At 43.2% G+C, this 16,961-nt stretch overlaps 1 protein-coding gene across 18 annotated transcripts in view; it reads left to right on the forward strand.

The window, feature by feature from the left end:
• The window catches only part of LOC135523501 (neurexin-1a), a 608,692-nt gene that overhangs the window by 283,706 nt on the left and 308,025 nt on the right, over positions 1–16,961 (forward strand). For all 18 annotated transcript variants that reach the window (XM_064950217.1, XM_064950216.1, XM_064950219.1 and 15 more), the window contains 5 exons: positions 11,506–11,628; positions 12,081–12,224; positions 12,437–12,674; positions 12,807–12,997; positions 13,836–14,009. In XM_064950217.1, coding sequence (XP_064806289.1) covers positions 11,506–11,628; positions 12,081–12,224; positions 12,437–12,674; positions 12,807–12,997; positions 13,836–14,009 — 870 coding nt within the window. The remainder of the gene's footprint in view (positions 1–11,505; positions 11,629–12,080; positions 12,225–12,436; positions 12,675–12,806; positions 12,998–13,835; positions 14,010–16,961) is intronic.

Here is a 16,961-nt window from a genome sequence, read left to right on the forward strand (position 1 = left end):
TTATATTTTGTTGTTTGTTTAAATTGTGACCTGAATGTATGTGATCTAAATGTGTGTGCCAGAAAGTAGACTATTTAGGTACAAGATATATAGATGTCATATGTTTTACATTATGATTTCAGACCAATTTGAGAAAGATGTGCAATATTCCTTCTTTTTTTCCCCAACAGCTAATGGTGAAAAAAATCACATTGCCATTATGATTCCAATCAATTTCCTATACCTTGGATATACATATTATGTATGATATAGACCAGTACAGACCAGTGCATAGCATACAGACCATTTCATGGGAGATAATGGACTGTGCATTATAGTATGTTCTGGGCCTCAGTCAAGCAGTGTGAATCTGTATCTGCTGTCCTACAGAAAACTAACTGCTGGAGAAGGGGTTGAAGAAGGCGGCGGATGAATGGAGGGATAGAGGAAGGAGAGGGAGGGAGAGGGCAGAGGATGCATGGAGGGATAGAGGAAGGAGAGGGAGGGAGAAGGTAGAGGATGCATGGAGGGATAGAGGAAGGAGAGGGAGGGAGAAGGTAGAGGATGCATGGAGGGATAGAGGAAGGAGAGGGAGAAGCCAGAGGATGCATGGAGGGATAGAGGAAGGAGAAGGTGGAAGAAGGCGGCGGATGCATGGAGGGATAGAGGAAGGAGAGGGAGGGAGAAGGTAGAGGGTGAATGGAGGGATAGAGGAAGGAGAGGGAGGGAGAAGGCAGATGATGCATGGAGGGAAAGAGGAAGGAGAGGGAGAAGCCAGAGGATGCATGGAGGGATAGAGGAAGGAGAAGGTGGAAGAAGGCGGCGGATGCATGGAGGGATAGAGGAAGGAGAGGGAGGGAGAAGGTAGAGGGTGAATGGAGGGATAGAGGAAGGAGAGGGAGGGAGAAGGTAGAGGGTGAATGGAGGGATAGAGGAAGGAGAGGGAGGGAGAAGGTAGAGGGTGAATGGAGGGATAGAGGAAGGAGAGGGAGGGAGAAGGTTGATGATGCATGGAGGGATAGAGGAAGGAGAGGGAGGGATAAGGTAGAGGATGCATGGAGGGATAGAGGAAGGAGAGGGAGGGAGAAGGCAGAGGATGCATGGAGGGATAGAGGAAGGAGAGGGAGAAGCCAGAGGATGCATGGAGGGATAGAGGAAGGAGAGGGAGAAGCCAGAGGATGCATGGAGGGATAGAGGAAGGAGAGGGAGAAGGCAGAGGATGCATGGAGGGATAGATGAAGGAGAGGGAGAAGCCAGAGGATGCATGGAGGGATAGAGGAAGGAGAGGGAGAAGCCAGAGGATGCATGGAGGGATAGAGGAAGGAGAGGGAGAAGGCAGAGGATGCATGGAGGGATAGAGGAAGGAGAGGGAGAAGCCAGAGGATGCATGGAGGGATAGAGGAAGGAGAGGGAGAAGCCAGAGGATGTCTAATTGGGTAGATAGAGGAAGGAGAGTGAGAGAGAAGTCAGAGGATGCATGGATGGATAGAGGAAGGAGAGGGAGGGAGAAGGCCGAGGATGCATGGAGGGATAGAGGAAGGAGAGGGAGAAGCCAGCGAATGCATGGAGGGATAGATGAAGGAGAGGGTGGGAGAAGGTAGAGGATGCATGGAGGGATAGAGGAAGGAGAGGGAGGGAGAAGGCAGAGGATGCATGGAGGGATAGATGAAGGAGAGGGAGAAGCCAGAGGATGCATGGAGGGATAGAGGAAGGAGAGTGAGAGAGAAGGCAGAGGATGCATGGAGGGATAGAGGAAGGAGAGGGAGTGAGAAGCCAGAGGATGCATGGAGGGATATAGGAAGGAGAAGGTGGAAGAAGGCGGCGGATGCATGGAGGGATAGAGGAAGGAGAGGGAGGGAGAAGGTAGAGGGTGAATGGAGGGATAGAGGAAGGAGAGGGAGGGAGAAGGTAGAGGGTGAATGGAGGGATAGAGGAAGGAGAGGGAGGGAGAAGGTAGAGGGTGAATGGAGGGATAGAGGAAGGAGAGGGAGGGAGAAGGTTGATGATGCATGGAGGGATAGAGGAAGGAGAGGGAGGGATAAGGTAGAGGATGCATGGAGGGATAGAGGAAGGAGAGGGAGGGAGAAGGCAGAGGATGCATGGAGGGATAGAGGAAGGAGAGGGAGAAGCCAGAGGATGCATGGAGGGATAGAGGAAGGAGAGGGAGAAGCCAGAGGATGCATGGAGGGATAGAGGAAGGAGAGGGAGAAGGCAGAGGATGCATGGAGGGATAGATGAAGGAGAGGGAGAAGCCAGAGGATGCATGGAGGGATAGAGGAAGGAGAGGGAGAAGCCAGAGGATGCATGGAGGGATAGAGGAAGGAGAGGGAGAAGGCAGAGGATGCATGGAGGGATAGAGGAAGGAGAGGGAGAAGCCAGAGGATGCATGGAGGGATAGAGGAAGGAGAGGGAGAAGCCAGAGGATGTCTAATTGGGTAGATAGAGGAAGGAGAGTGAGAGAAGTCAGAGGATGCATGGATGGATAGAGGAAGGAGAGGGAGGGAGAAGGCCGAGGATGCATGGAGGGATAGAGGAAGGAGAGGGAGAAGCCAGCGAATGCATGGAGGGATAGATGAAGGAGAGGGTGGGAGAAGGTAGAGGATGCATGGAGGGATAGAGGAAGGAGAGGGAGGGAGAAGGCAGAGGATGCATGGAGGGATAGATGAAGGAGAGGGAGAAGCCAGAGGATGCATGGAGGGATAGAGGAAGGAGAGTGAGAGAGAAGGCAGAGGATGCATGGAGGGATAGAGGAAGGAGAGGGAGGGAGAAGCCAGAGGATGCATGGAGGGATATAGGAAGGAGAGGGAGAAGCCAGAGGATGCATGGAGGGATAGAGGAAGGAGAGGGAGGGAGAAGGCCGAGGATGCATGGAGGGATATAGGAAGGAGAGGGAGAAGCCAGAGGAGCATGGAGGGATGCATGGAGGGATAGAGGAAGGAGAGGGAGGGAGAAGCCAGGATGCATGGATGCATGGAGGGATAGAGGAAGGAAGGGAGAAGCCAGCGAATGCATGGAGGGATAGATGAAGGAGAGGGTGGGAGAAGGTAGAGGATGCATGGAGGGATAGAGGAAGGAGAGGGAGGGAGAAGCCAGATGATGCATGGAGGGATAGAGGAAGGAGAGGGAGAAGCCAGAGGATGCATGGAGGGATAGAGGAAGGACAGGGAGAAGCCAGCAAATGCATGGAGGGATAGATGAAGGAGAGGGGGGGAGAAGGTAGAGGATGCATGGAGGGATAGAGGAAGGAGAGGGAGGGAGAAGCCAGATGATGCATGGAGGGATAGAGGAAGGAGAGGGAGGGAGAAGCCAGATGATGCATGGAGGGATAGAGGAAGGAGAGGGAGGGAGAAGCCAGAGGATGCATGGAGGGATAGATGAAGGAGAGGGTGGGAGAAGGTAGAGGATGCATGGAGGGATATAGGAAGGAGAGGGAGGGAGAAGCCAGAGGATGCATGGAGGGATAGAGGAAGGAGAGGGAGGGAGAAGCCAGAGGATGCATGGAGGGATAGAGGAAGGAGAGGGAGTGAGAAGCCAGAGGATGCATGGAGGGATATAGGAAGGAGAGGGAGGGATGGGTTGGAATTAATGAGGAGCCCCCAACATGGCAGTCAACAGTGATTTTTCACACTCTGTTGTCTCTAATTACCAGCCTTGATGACACTCCTAAATTCAAACAGACTGATATAAAACGCATGCTTGGAAACAGAGGTATTTTAGCCACGGATCATTTCCCCCCGTTCCCTTGTTTTCAATTTATTTATTTCATTTTTTTACCTTTCTCTCCATTCTTCATTCTCTTCTTGTATTTTATTTTCACCTTTCTCTCTGTTCGTCATTCCCTTCTTTCTTCCCTCAGTCTATCTTGGCGCCTGGTAAATTGATGAGGCTTTTCAAAGCGAAGAGGAAATACGGAGTGTGATTTTATTATTCTCATTAACCTGCCTCACAGAGCAGAGAGAAAGGGATGGAGAGAGTAGGACTGCCAGGAGGGAATGAGGGAGGGAGGGAAGGAAGGAAGGAATATGGGATGTAGTGGAATGGAGCGAGGTGAGAGGGAGGTAGGGATGGAGAAATGGATAGGGTAGGGAAAGAGAGAATATGACTGCTAGGAAAGAGGGTGGGAGGGACAGAGAAAGAGAGAGAAGGGGGGTATATGAGTGTGGAGCTACAGAGGCTACATTGCAATACTTTAGGAGGAAACTTGTCCTTGTCCTTGTATTTATAATTCAGGGACATTGATGAATTAATGATGGAAGAAGAGTCCTCAAGAGTCAGAAAAGATGAGCTGTTCTTTCCTGTGCTCCGTACTGCCTGATGCCTGCACACTATATCTCTAGGGTTTACCTTCGCTTCCATCACACTGACTCTCCTCCACTGTTATGGAGAAACACACTCCCAACAACATAACATAGTAAGTTCTGTCTCCTCCATCCAGATTGTCTTCATCCATTCTGCATCCAGTCCTTTTAGTCTGGCTGGAGGTATGGCTGAGTCACACGAATGGATGCAGTATTTGATAGGGTACATTTTCATTTATATCTGGAGGCTGGTTTCATAGCAAGGTCTGTGTTATAGGGGCATCAAAAATAATTAACATTATAAATGGTTTGCAGCAACAGTTAGGCTATTCTATAGCATTACCCATGAATTCCAATGGTGATTTTTAATACCTATTTCTATGCTAAATAGCATTTAATGCAACTAAGACTTCTGCATGCATTTTGTACATTGTGTATGCAAATTGATTGTAAACATTCCAACATTCCATACACTCTCTGTCCTTAAGCACAGTGCTAATTTGTAGAATCACAACTACAGTATAATCTCTGCAAACATTGAACATCAAACACACCTGTAGTGCCTTCCACACATATGTATTCTTGTACATACCAATACATTCCCATCACTAAACAAATCAGTCCATAGATTGTCTTTATTTCAAATACAGCACGTGGATCTAGTGCCATGTCTCTGTGTAGGTAGCTAATCTAAAAAAAAAAATGTTCACATACATACACAAAAGCAGAAAAGGAAATGGGTAGTGGAGATATATTCTTTAGTAAATCATTTTTTTGATGCATTTAAAGCGGCAATCAGCAGTTGTTACATCCATTTTTGGTCTTATAAATAAATGATATATATCCATTGATTCTTGAAAAATATAACTTATAAATGACTCATGAGCTTAGTTCAACTGTCGTACCCCATCAGAACCAAAAGTATAACCTTGTTTTACTCCAATGTTTGGTAACAAAGTAAGTGTAAACAAACACACTTCAAAACATGGTTCAAACTATAACTATAATCTATAATTGTGGATGGTCAGTCTTTGCGTCTACAGCTGTGTCTATGAGTCTATAAATTGGAGAGTGATTACATTTCGCCAGCCTTATCCCTCAGCTTTTTACCAAAACAGGGGCGGGGATGGATTGTTATTGTTTCAGCTGCTGATGGCCGCTTCAAAGTTCTTGTTCTCTCTCTCTCTCTCTCTCTCTCTCTCTCTCTCTCTCTCTCTCTCTCTCTCTCTCTCTCTCTCTCTCTCTCTCTCTCTCTCTCTCTCTCTTTCTCTCTCTCATTGATGCACACATATTTCCCAGTGTTTGTTTTGTGTAGCTAGAACAGAAGGGTTGTATGGTTATGTGATAAAAACTGTTTGCTGCTTTATAAGTAAACATACTTTGATTTAAAACTCTAAGTCTGTGTTTACACAGGCAGTCCAATTCTGATCTTTTGCCCAATTATTTGTCTTTTCAACAATGAAATCAATTATTTTACCAATCATTTGGCAAAATATCATAATTGTGCTGCCTGTGTAAACGCAGCCTGAGGCACTTAGATCAAATGATTGCCACCTGAATAGCAAGAGTCACTGAAGCTCGTTTGGCACGACCACTGTTGACTGGCACGTTGACTTCAGAAATAAGCCATGCGTGTCTGTGTTTGGCACACAATATTCAGAAATGATGTGAGACATGACTGTGTGATGCCAGCGTTTGGGAATGCACGAATGGAAGTAGATATTCATCCTCAAGAATAAAATAAAGAAAAAAGTGAAGGAGAGAAAGAGGCTCCTTGCGCCTAATTGGGTCTGAGGAAAATGTTTAATTTCCATTCCTGAAAAGAAAAGCACCAAACACCAATGCAGCTTTACAACTCTGTTCTAGCTACATTCACTTACCATCTTCTACTTGGATAGAGTAACCGTTCCACTTCCAAGGATTGTTTTTCCATTTTTTACCAGGTCTTTCTTTTTTCACTCCTTATTATTTTTTAAACCACTTAATTATTTATTGCGTTAATTAGTGTTGTCAGTTTGCGGCATCTTGGTTCGGTTTTGTGGAAGAATGACATGTTCAGAACAGACTCAAAGAAAAAACACACACAGCACAGACTCAAAAAACACATCACTGTCAATTAGGGGTCTTCGGCTCCCTTCCCTCGGGCGTCCTCAGCTCTGCCCGAAGAAACCGCTGCCACTTCAACTTAAACACTGTTAACATGCACTGACTGACGACAAGCTAAAAATACATACACACACACACACACACAGATTGGCTTTTTTTGTTTGGTTTGTGTTTAGTTGTTGTAGTATTGATTTGTTACAACTTGGTATCTGTAGGATGATGTAATCACCAGTAACTTAGCAGAAGCTGACTAGTTGTGTGTGTGTGTGTGTGTGTGTGTGTGTAGCTGTTACGGGGGGGTGTGCACATTCCGCTGGAGACAGGTTAAGAGAGACCTGGAGCTCATATGGGTCACATCTCCATGGAAGGAAACCAGACTGCATCTAATTTGCTCTCCACGCGCACACACACACATGCACGAATGTGCACACACACACGCATGAACGCACGCATGCCCAGGCACACACACATGAATGCATGCACACACACACACACACACACACACACACACACACACACACACACACACACACACACACACACACACACACACACACACACACACACACACACACACACACACACACACACACACACACACACACACACACGTACTTATACAGAGACGGAAAACACTCATTGATGAGGCATATATTAAAATACATTGAATGATCCCATGCCCCAAAAAGCCCAAATGATTGTGTCATTATCCAAATACATGATATAAGCTACTGCACATTACACGGGACAGAAAAACATAAAAGCCCATAGATGTAGCGAGCTATATGCTCTCTTGGGTAAATACATTAAACTAGCTCCAGTAGGCTAATCTTTTTAATTGTGAACTGTATTACTGTACTGTATTGTACTATATCAGTGGAGGCTGCTGAGGGGAGAACTGCTCATAATAATGGCTGGATTGGAGTAACATGGTTTTTCATTGGTTTGATACCATTTCATTCATTATACTCCATTCCCTCTAATTATTATGAGCAGTTCTCCCCACAGCAGCCTCCACTTAACTCTATTATATTGACAGGAATTACGCATATCGTTCAAACCATGATAAAGCAGATGAGAACCTGCGATTCTGGTGCAGCACATGCTGCCTACAAAGTTACCGGTATAGGCAAACAAAACATGTTTTATTATTTAAATATAATAGGGCATCTTTGTATAACTAGTAGGCTGACTCATATACTGTATAGCCTACTTTTCATAATATTTCCCCTGATGTTATTACTATCTCTTCTTCCTCTCTCTATTGTTGCTTCATTCCTTCCATGCCTTCAACAGTTTCATTGTCCTTACTTTCATCGTTCTAATGACATCCTTGAATAATATAGGACTACAATTAGCTGCAGAAGGCTTTCACTTCTCTTCATGAAGATTTAATGGTTATGGGGCTGAATAAATTACTGCTATAGCCTACCACCATCGTGATCTCGCTCTTCTTTCAAACTACCCGTGAGTTCTATTGGCTGCTGTATTTAACATTCAACAAAAAATAGCTTGCGTCCCTCTTTGAATAGTCTACTGGTATAAGAAATGCAAAGAAAATGATGTCCAGCAAGCAATTCTAGTCTAGCGTTTGCTGCATGGGATTCCAAGAGCTAAGGAGCCTTTTTTTAAGGAGAGGCCAGCGTAGCACAGGTGTGTGGGTATTGTGCAAGAGACAGAGACTTCAAGTTAGAAGCTTATTATGCATAACCCATCATTAATTAGCTAAATATAAGGCATAATGTTAATACAGCATTGCATGTATTACCTGGAAAAGATAGGATAGGCCTGTATATTGCCATATATCAATCTAGAACAGGGTTATCTATTTTGTGAATGGGAGTTTATGCAGAGAGAGAAAGACTGCGAACAACGATTTTAAGCAATGATAACCGAGTGGTAAGCTGTTTTAACACTGTACAGCTGCAATGAAAAATTAATGACTCTTTACAATAAAAAAAGAAGGTGGCTCCCGAAAGCCAGAAGGAGATGGGTAAATTAGTTACACATTTGGTCTTTATATTACTGTATCAAAGGCTATGCCGCAGCAAATGTAGGCCTACCTGTCACAATTGTAAATGAGAACTTGTTCTCAACTTGCCTACCTGGTTAAATAAAGGTCAAATAAATAAATAAAAATACCTGCCACAAGAAAAAAACATTACCATGATGAGATCTACATGCACTGTGAACTGCACTCTGTACTGAGATGGGCTGTCTGTCCCCCACCCTGAGCTTTGATTCATCATGCAGAGGCCGTAGAGAAGCCTGATTTAGACATTGCATATCATTTAACAGTTCCATTTTACACCATGCTGTTCATTCTGTTCATATAAATCATTTATTATAATTTACCGGTTTCTCGCAGTTATTTATCCCGGGAAAAGTGAGTGGTTTTGGGCGTTAAATCCCAGTAAATCTTGGTTACCGGGTTCCCGCCATTCAGCACAACCCTAATGGGGACCAGGTTCATCCCAGTCAACCCTTTTACAGCTATTTATTTCCTTTCCTCTTTCTCTGCAATCTTCAAAGCCTGAACGCCTCAATGTGTATGCAAATCACAGGCAGCCGGAGCACTAGGATATTATACTCAATCTCAGAGGCGCCGTTTTGCTTTGTAAGCACTAAACACCCCACCAGGGCCGGGGAGGATAGAAACCAGGCTCCTGGAGAATGGGATTAGGAGTGAGGGAGAGGGAGAGGGAGCGATATATGGAATAATGGGATGGAGGGATGGAGTTCGGGCACTTGAAAGGATGGATTGAGCTTTGCCTTGCATTCCTCTGTCCTTGTGGCCAAGAGAATTGGAAGAGGAGAGAAAACATTTAGGAAAAAGAGGGGGAGATGTTTCAGGAGGATATATGTTCCTTGTAAATGTCTTGGGTCGAAGGTCATGTAAGATATCTCATTGCATCAAATTGCCCAATGTTGGGACACTGAATCTGAAACAGTGTGGCTTTATGAGAATGAATGATCGGTGTTCCAACTGGATCTACTCCAGCCTCTGATTCTGATCCTGCACAAGCTTATTGTCTTCTGTTTGATTCAATCTTATTGTCTTCTGTTGAGGAGAGGAGTGATTCATATTGTGCCAGATGGAAGGAGATCATTTAAAATACACTGACTGTGATTCCAGCTCTGACTTTGAGCATGTTGATTGTGTGTGTGTATGTGCGTGTGTGTGTGTGTGTGTGTGTGTGTGTGTGTTTATTTATTTAGTGTACATCAAATACATTTAGTGTATATACTCTGAAACTCTTAAATGAAGGAAATGAGACATAGTCACAAAGACATTTTCCTTTCTCTTCACATCCATTATCTGGTAACGTGCTGACTTGCCATAAGACGTAGTCCAGTGTCCTCACTGGGTTCCTGGTGATGAGTTAGGGGAGATAAGGCTTTGTTCTCCTCAGCCCTCAGTAGGACATATTCTACTACGGGAACTGTCTTTCCTCCTTAATGGTTTTTAATTCATAATTCATGAAGTGGGAATGCAATGCAGTGTCTTCACTTGGTCCAAACTACATATTTAAATATAAAACCACAAGCTTCCATAGTATTTTCCCTATATAACTACATTGGAGTTCTTACTCACCAGAAGCTCTCATTATTTAAAAAAGAGCATTACATACATTTACATTTGAGTAATTTAGCAGACACTCTTACAGTTAGTGCATTCATCTTCAGATAGCCAGGTAGAACAACCACATATCACAGTCATAGTAAGTACTTTTCTCCTCAATAAAGTAGCTATCAACGAAGTCAGTGCTACTAGGAAAAGACAAGACACAAGTGTTAGTTAAAAAAAATATATTACTACTAAAAAAGTTATATAGTGAGGTAGTCACTATGTTGTAAAAATATCAGACTTAGGCATTGAATGGGATGCCAAACCTCTGGTAGGCTTGCTGGCAACATCAGTTGTTTTAACACATCACTTGTTCTTCAAGGCACAGTTGCCTCGCCATTAGCCATAATGTCATGTACTCAGTTAGATGTCCCTCTTTAGAGAATCCCCTGGAAGGTTCTTTCTGGTAACACCATTGGGCGGTTTTCTTTTTTTCCCCACAGTTAGACATTATGCAGCTATGACATCAAATCAAATGTATTTATATAGCCCTTCTTACATCAGCTGATGTCTCAAAGTGCTGTACAGAAACCCAGCCTAAAACCCCAAACAGCAAGCAATGCAGGTGTAGAAGCACAGTGGCTAGGAAAAAACCTAGGAAGAAACCTTAAGAGGAATCAGGCTCTGAGGGGTGGCCAGTCCTCTTCTGGCTGTGCTGGGTGGAGATTATAACAGAACGTGGCCAAGATGTTCAAATGTTCATAAATGACCAGCATGGTCAAGTAATAATAATCACAGTAGTTGTCAAGGGTGCAACAGGAGTAAATGTCAGTAAATCCCTCTTCAAAAAAATCACAGTCCTTATTTCCTCCTGGCAGCGTACTGTCCGGCTTCTATTCATTAACAAGACACTTCTCTCCCTGCCTCACAGTTACAGTGCTCTAACTAGCACCTTGAATTATGTTCACTTCATGGTTATGATTTTTTTGTTGTTTCCCAACATCATTATTTACAATTCGTCTGATTGAGTGAGGTGTTTTTCGTGATCACTATTATTTTTTCCTCAACATCATTATTTACAATTAATTTTATTGAGGTCAGACACAGCAGAATAAGGTTTGAAATGCCATTTACCGTTAAACTAATCAAGATGAAGTTTGTTTCTCTCTGTCTTACCTGTATGTATCGCCAAGCCATGCAGCATTGTGGTGGAGCTTTACTGCCACCTAGTGACATTGTTATTAATCGCACACTCATAGAAAAAAACAATGACTAAAATGGGTATCCAATTCAAAACAGTGTCCTGTGATTTCTGCGATTAGGTAGATGAGGTGTTGTTACACCTAATGACGTGAGACAACCTGAGGTGGTGTTGTGTGGGATATGAAATATGTTCTGTTTTATAAGTATTATTTTACTCCGTCCTCTCTCTCTCTCTCTCTTTACCCCCCACCCCCTTCTCCCAATCACACCCTGTCACTGCACTAACTCTGGTGTCTCTTCTCCCCATCTCGAGGTGTGTGTGTGTTAACCAGTGTTTGGGCTGTCCTACAGGCAAGGGTCCAGAGACCATATTTGCTGGTCAGAACCTGAATGATAACGAGTGGCACACGGTGCGTGTGTTCAGGAGGGGAAAGAGTTTGAAACTCACCGTAGATGATCTTCAACCTGTAGAAGGTACAACCTCCCTCTCTCTAATTCAATGTCTATGTTTTATATGAGTGTGATACTTTTCAGGACAGTCCTTGGGCCCCTTGTAGGTAAGACACACAGTTTGACTATGGACTAGATCAGACAAAGTTGGATCTAGTCCATAATGTCTGATATACAATTGATCATTTTGGGGCTAGTTTCCCAGACAGAGATTAAAACTAGTCTTGGACTAGAAAGACATTTCAATGAATATTCTCCATTGTACATGCTTTGTAGTACAGGATTAGTCTTAATCTGTGTTGAGAAGCCGGCCCTGTGTGTATAACCCCATTGTATTTCACGTACCTTTCTACTAGTGGAGAAGTGTGGCTCCAGACCTTTAGGAGGTGAGAGTGGCATGTGTCCTGCTGGAGACATGAATGACCTCCCTCCACCCATGTCTCCCCCCTCTCACCCACCCTTCTGTCAATCAAAAGGTCAAATGGCAGGTGACCACACCCAGTTGGAGTTTCACAACATTGAGACGGGTATCGTGACGGAGAAACGATTCATGTCCATGGTGCCTTCCAACTTCATAGGCCACCTCCAGAGCCTCTCCTTCAACGGCATGGCCTATATAGGTAGGTAGCCCAGAGGTTAGGGAGGTGGACCAGTAACTGGAATGTCAACGGTCCATGTCCTGGGCTGGGTGTTGGAAAAAGTGGGACTGAACTGGCTACTGGAGGTTTTCTTGTGTCGGACCATTAATACTAATAATGTTGTGCCCTTAACCCCAGAGGTGTGTATGAGACAAAAAAATCTACTTACAGTATCTATTCTATTTTCCCTGTAGACCTGTGTAAGAACGGTGACATTGACTACTGCGAGCTCAACGCTATGATCGGCTTCAAGAACATTATTGCTGATCCGGTCACGTTCAAGTCCCGGTCGAGCTATTTGGCTCTGACCACCCTGCAGGCCTACTACTCTATGCACCTGTTCTTCCAGTTCAAGACCACCTCGTCAGATGGACTCATACTGTTCAACAGCGGGGATGGAAACGACTTCATCGTGGTCGAGCTGGTCAAGGGGTAGGTTGTCAAGACATACTGTAGGTTAGTCATTCATATTGAAGGATTGGGCGGGTTGTGTGTGTTTGTTATTTTAGAGTGTGTGTGCGCAAGTGTGTCTGCATCATTATTCATGTGAATGCCTTTTTCCAGCTACCTGCACTACGTATCAGACCTGGGGAACGGAGCTCACCTGATCAAGGGCAACTCCAACAAGCCCCTGAATGACAACCACTGGCACAACGTCATGATCTCACGAGACACTAACAACCTCCACACCGTCAAGATCGACACCAAGATCACCACCCAGACCACCATGGGAGCCAAGAACCTGGACCTGAAGGGTAGGCTTTCTGGGGCTAGGGGTTTATGTTCTCAACATACTTTATACTCTGACGGAGGGTGGCACTATTGTTATTGCGTTGGGGTACAGTGTCTCAGAGGAGCCAATTGACTGTTACTGGTCTGCTGTTTGACAGGGTTAGTGGATGTTTTTTAAAGAAGATCAGAGGAGAGTAAAATCAATGTTACATTGAACTGTGAAGTTATCTATCAATGGAACTACTGTATCACAAGGCCCATCACTATATACTGTACAGGCACAGTGCTATGTTTCTAGTCTAGAACTGAGAGAATATGCCTTAAAGTATGCCTCTGTTCCCGGATAAAGATATATATTATATATTATATAATATATATATATATATATATATATATATATATATATATATATATATATATATATATATATATATATATATATATATATATATATATATATATATATATATATGTAAACATAGCACTGTGCCTGTACAGTGTGTACAGTTTATATCAGTAGCTATTATTCTCCACCAGGGGTCAGTGATTCCACACTAGTTCGCTGTGTTCTACTGAACAGCAACGCATCAATATTTCTGTTCTTTACCGTTGTCATTCTGAATAGTAGAAGTAATGCTGGTTGTATAATAGACACCAGTTATCACCTCATCAGTGATATATTAACCCTTCCTGTCCATTCGTATGCCCCCTCCTATGTACTTACTTAATCCTCTTCATTCCTATGAAAAGTATAAGGCTTCAGTGAGAGAGCACCACTGTTGCCTATCTGCTGCTTGCTTGGAGATTGGATTCCTTGACAGACCACTATCCTTCATATTTTTCCTACCCTGTCCTTCACAGGTGACCTGTATATTGGTGGCGTGGCCAAAGAGACATACAAGGAGCTTCCCAAGCTGGTGCACGCCAAGGAGGGCTTCCAGGGTTGCTTAGCATCGGTGGACCTGAACGGACGCCTCCCGGACCTGATGTCGGACGCCCTGGCATGTGTGGGCCAGATAGAGAGAGGCTGTGAAGGTAAACACACACACACACACACACTAGGGTGGCCCGTCCTCTTCTTTCTGTTCCGGGTGGAAATTAATTGATAACATTAAGTGATTTGATAATAGTCAAATCAAATCATAGTCAAAGTTGTTGTTACTGGGACATTGTGAATGTTTTCCTTTCAGTCATGTTTATTTTCTGTGCCCTGGACCACACATGGTTATAAAATACAGACAAACAACTTGAGGGTTTTTTGCAATTTGATTTGACATCGGGGATTTCTCCTCTAAGACTTCTGCAAGGCATCTTTGCTGGTTACAAATTGAGGAAACGTAGACAATAACTTGCCTGAAATAAAGTGTATTCCACATTCTAAAATCCTCCAGCCTTCTAAAGGGGAATATATTTTGGTCACACATTTGGATGTAGATAATCTACAGATGGTCATATCAACAAACTTTCTCAATTGAAGTGGCTATGAAAGAACCATTTTCTTTCCACACACCAGAAACACACTTCCGCTGATGCTGTTACTTCTGGCCTTTCTTCACGGCTTCATGCTCTTTCCCATCATCCTCTCACCTAACTCATTAAGAGACCTTTCATGTACTTCTCAATGATGTGAACACTTTTTCCTGTTTGTCCACAGTCCAGGTGTCTGCTCACCTGTACGCCCCCGCCACACACACACAGAGACACCAACACGGTCATGTACCCCCCCACCACACGCACAAAGACACCAACACGGTCATGTACCCCGACCCACACACCGAGGCAACAATATCAACACCCTTTGGCACATCATCTACCATGTTAACATCCATCAAGTATGTTGGTAGGCTGTTAGAATACGTCAGAAGCTGCCAGTCCTCTACCCTCGTCAGTTCGGATTCTTTTGGCTACAGGATAATCAGATTACTGTCGCTAACAACATTTCTATTGTTAGTGTTATCCCATTCTACTGCCCTGCTCCACACACACACACACACACACACACACACACACACACACACACACACACACACACACACACACACACACACACACACACACACACACACACACACACACACACACACACTGTGTTCCTTGCATGCTTAGTCTGAGTGTTTGCCAGGAGCAATCCTCTTGAATTATGGATGAGAATTTTGTTGCATAAATGAATATAATTTGACCTTCGTCTGCATTCCAAATAACTCCCTAACCCCTGTATAGTATTCTACATTTGATCAGGCCCCATAAGGCTCTGGTAAAATGTATTACACTATATAGTGAATATGGTGCCATTTGGGACACAGTGTTAGCATTGTGTTTGCACCACTTTCAAAGTCAATATTTGATGTATTTGTCAACGTCCTTCTCACTTTGGTTTTCATTTCACATTTCAAAATATCATCCTACTCCACTCTTTCCCTGTTCTATTTTTCTATGTATGTAAGGACGTCATCGTTGTTTTTTTGTACCCAGTAAACTCGGGTAGCTTAGGAAACTGTTCCACAGAACTGCAGCAGATAATAACAGAGTACAGGATAATACAGGTATAATATTCTGCAGCAGAGTACAGGATAATACAGGTATAATATTCTGTAGCAGATAATAATAATACAGGTATAATATTCTGCAGCAGAGTACAGGATAATACAGGTATAATATTCTGCAGCAGACTACAGGATAATACAGGTATAATATTCTGCAGCAGAGTACAGGATAATACAGGTATAATATTCTGTAGCAGAGTACAGGATAATACAGGTATAATATTCTGCAGCAGAGTACAGGATAATACAGGTATAATATTCTGCAGCAGAGTACAGGATAATACAGGTATAATATTCTGTAGCAGAGTACAGGATAATACAGGTATAATATTCTGCAGCAGAGTACAGGATAATACAGGTATAATATTCTGCAGCAGAGTACAGGATAATACAGGTATAATATTCTGCAGCAGAGTAATACAGGTATAATATTCAGGTATAATATTCTGCAGCAGAGTACAGGATAATACAGGTATAATATTCTGCAGCAGACTACAGGATAATACAGGTATAATATTCTGCAACAGAGTACAGGATAATACAGGTATAATATTCTGCAGCAGAGTACAGGATAATACAGGTATAATATTCTGCAGCAGAGTACAGGATAATACAGGTATAATATTCTGCAGCAGAGTACAGGATAATACAGGTATAATATTCTGCAGCAGAGTACAGGATAATACAGGTATAATATTCTGCAGCAGAGTACAGGATAATACAGGTATAATATTCTGCAACAGAGTACAGGATAATACAGGTATAATATTCTGCAGCAGAGTACAGGATAATACAGGTATAATATTCTGCAGCAGAGTACAGGATAATACAGGTATAATATTCTGCAGCAGAGTACAGGATAATACAGGTATAATATTCTGCAGCAGAGTACAGGATAATACAGGTATAATATTCTGCAGCAGAGTACAGGATAATACAGGTATAATATTCTGCAGCAGAGTACAGGATAATACAGGTATAATATTCTGCAGCAGAGTACAGGATAATACAGGTATAATATTCTGCAGCAGATAATAATAATACAGGTATAATATTCTGCAGCAGATAATAATAATACAGGTATAATATTCTGCAGCAGATAATAATAATACAGGTATAATATTCTGCAGCAGATAATAATAATACAGGTATAATATTCTGCAGCAGAGTACAGGATAATACATAATTAAGTGAAAATACCTGAGAAGCCGGTGTTTGGACGTTATATTGAAATAGGTGCTGTTGGCAAACCGGGTTGCGAACATATTCAAACAATGATTTACATATTTTCATTAAAAACGTTATTTTGAATAATTTACTTACTATTTCATCCTTCTACAAGATATAGTCCCGACACACAAATCCAAGGTTGCTACCCAAGCCGGCTGGTCGTCCGTTCTATTGGTTCGGTTGCCAGAGACGCGACCCATTTGTTCAGTCTTTT

Source organism: Oncorhynchus masou, chromosome 31, assembly GCF_036934945.1.
Source record: "Oncorhynchus masou masou isolate Uvic2021 chromosome 31, UVic_Omas_1.1, whole genome shotgun sequence".
Lineage (NCBI taxonomy): Eukaryota > Metazoa > Chordata > Actinopteri > Salmoniformes > Salmonidae > Oncorhynchus > Oncorhynchus masou.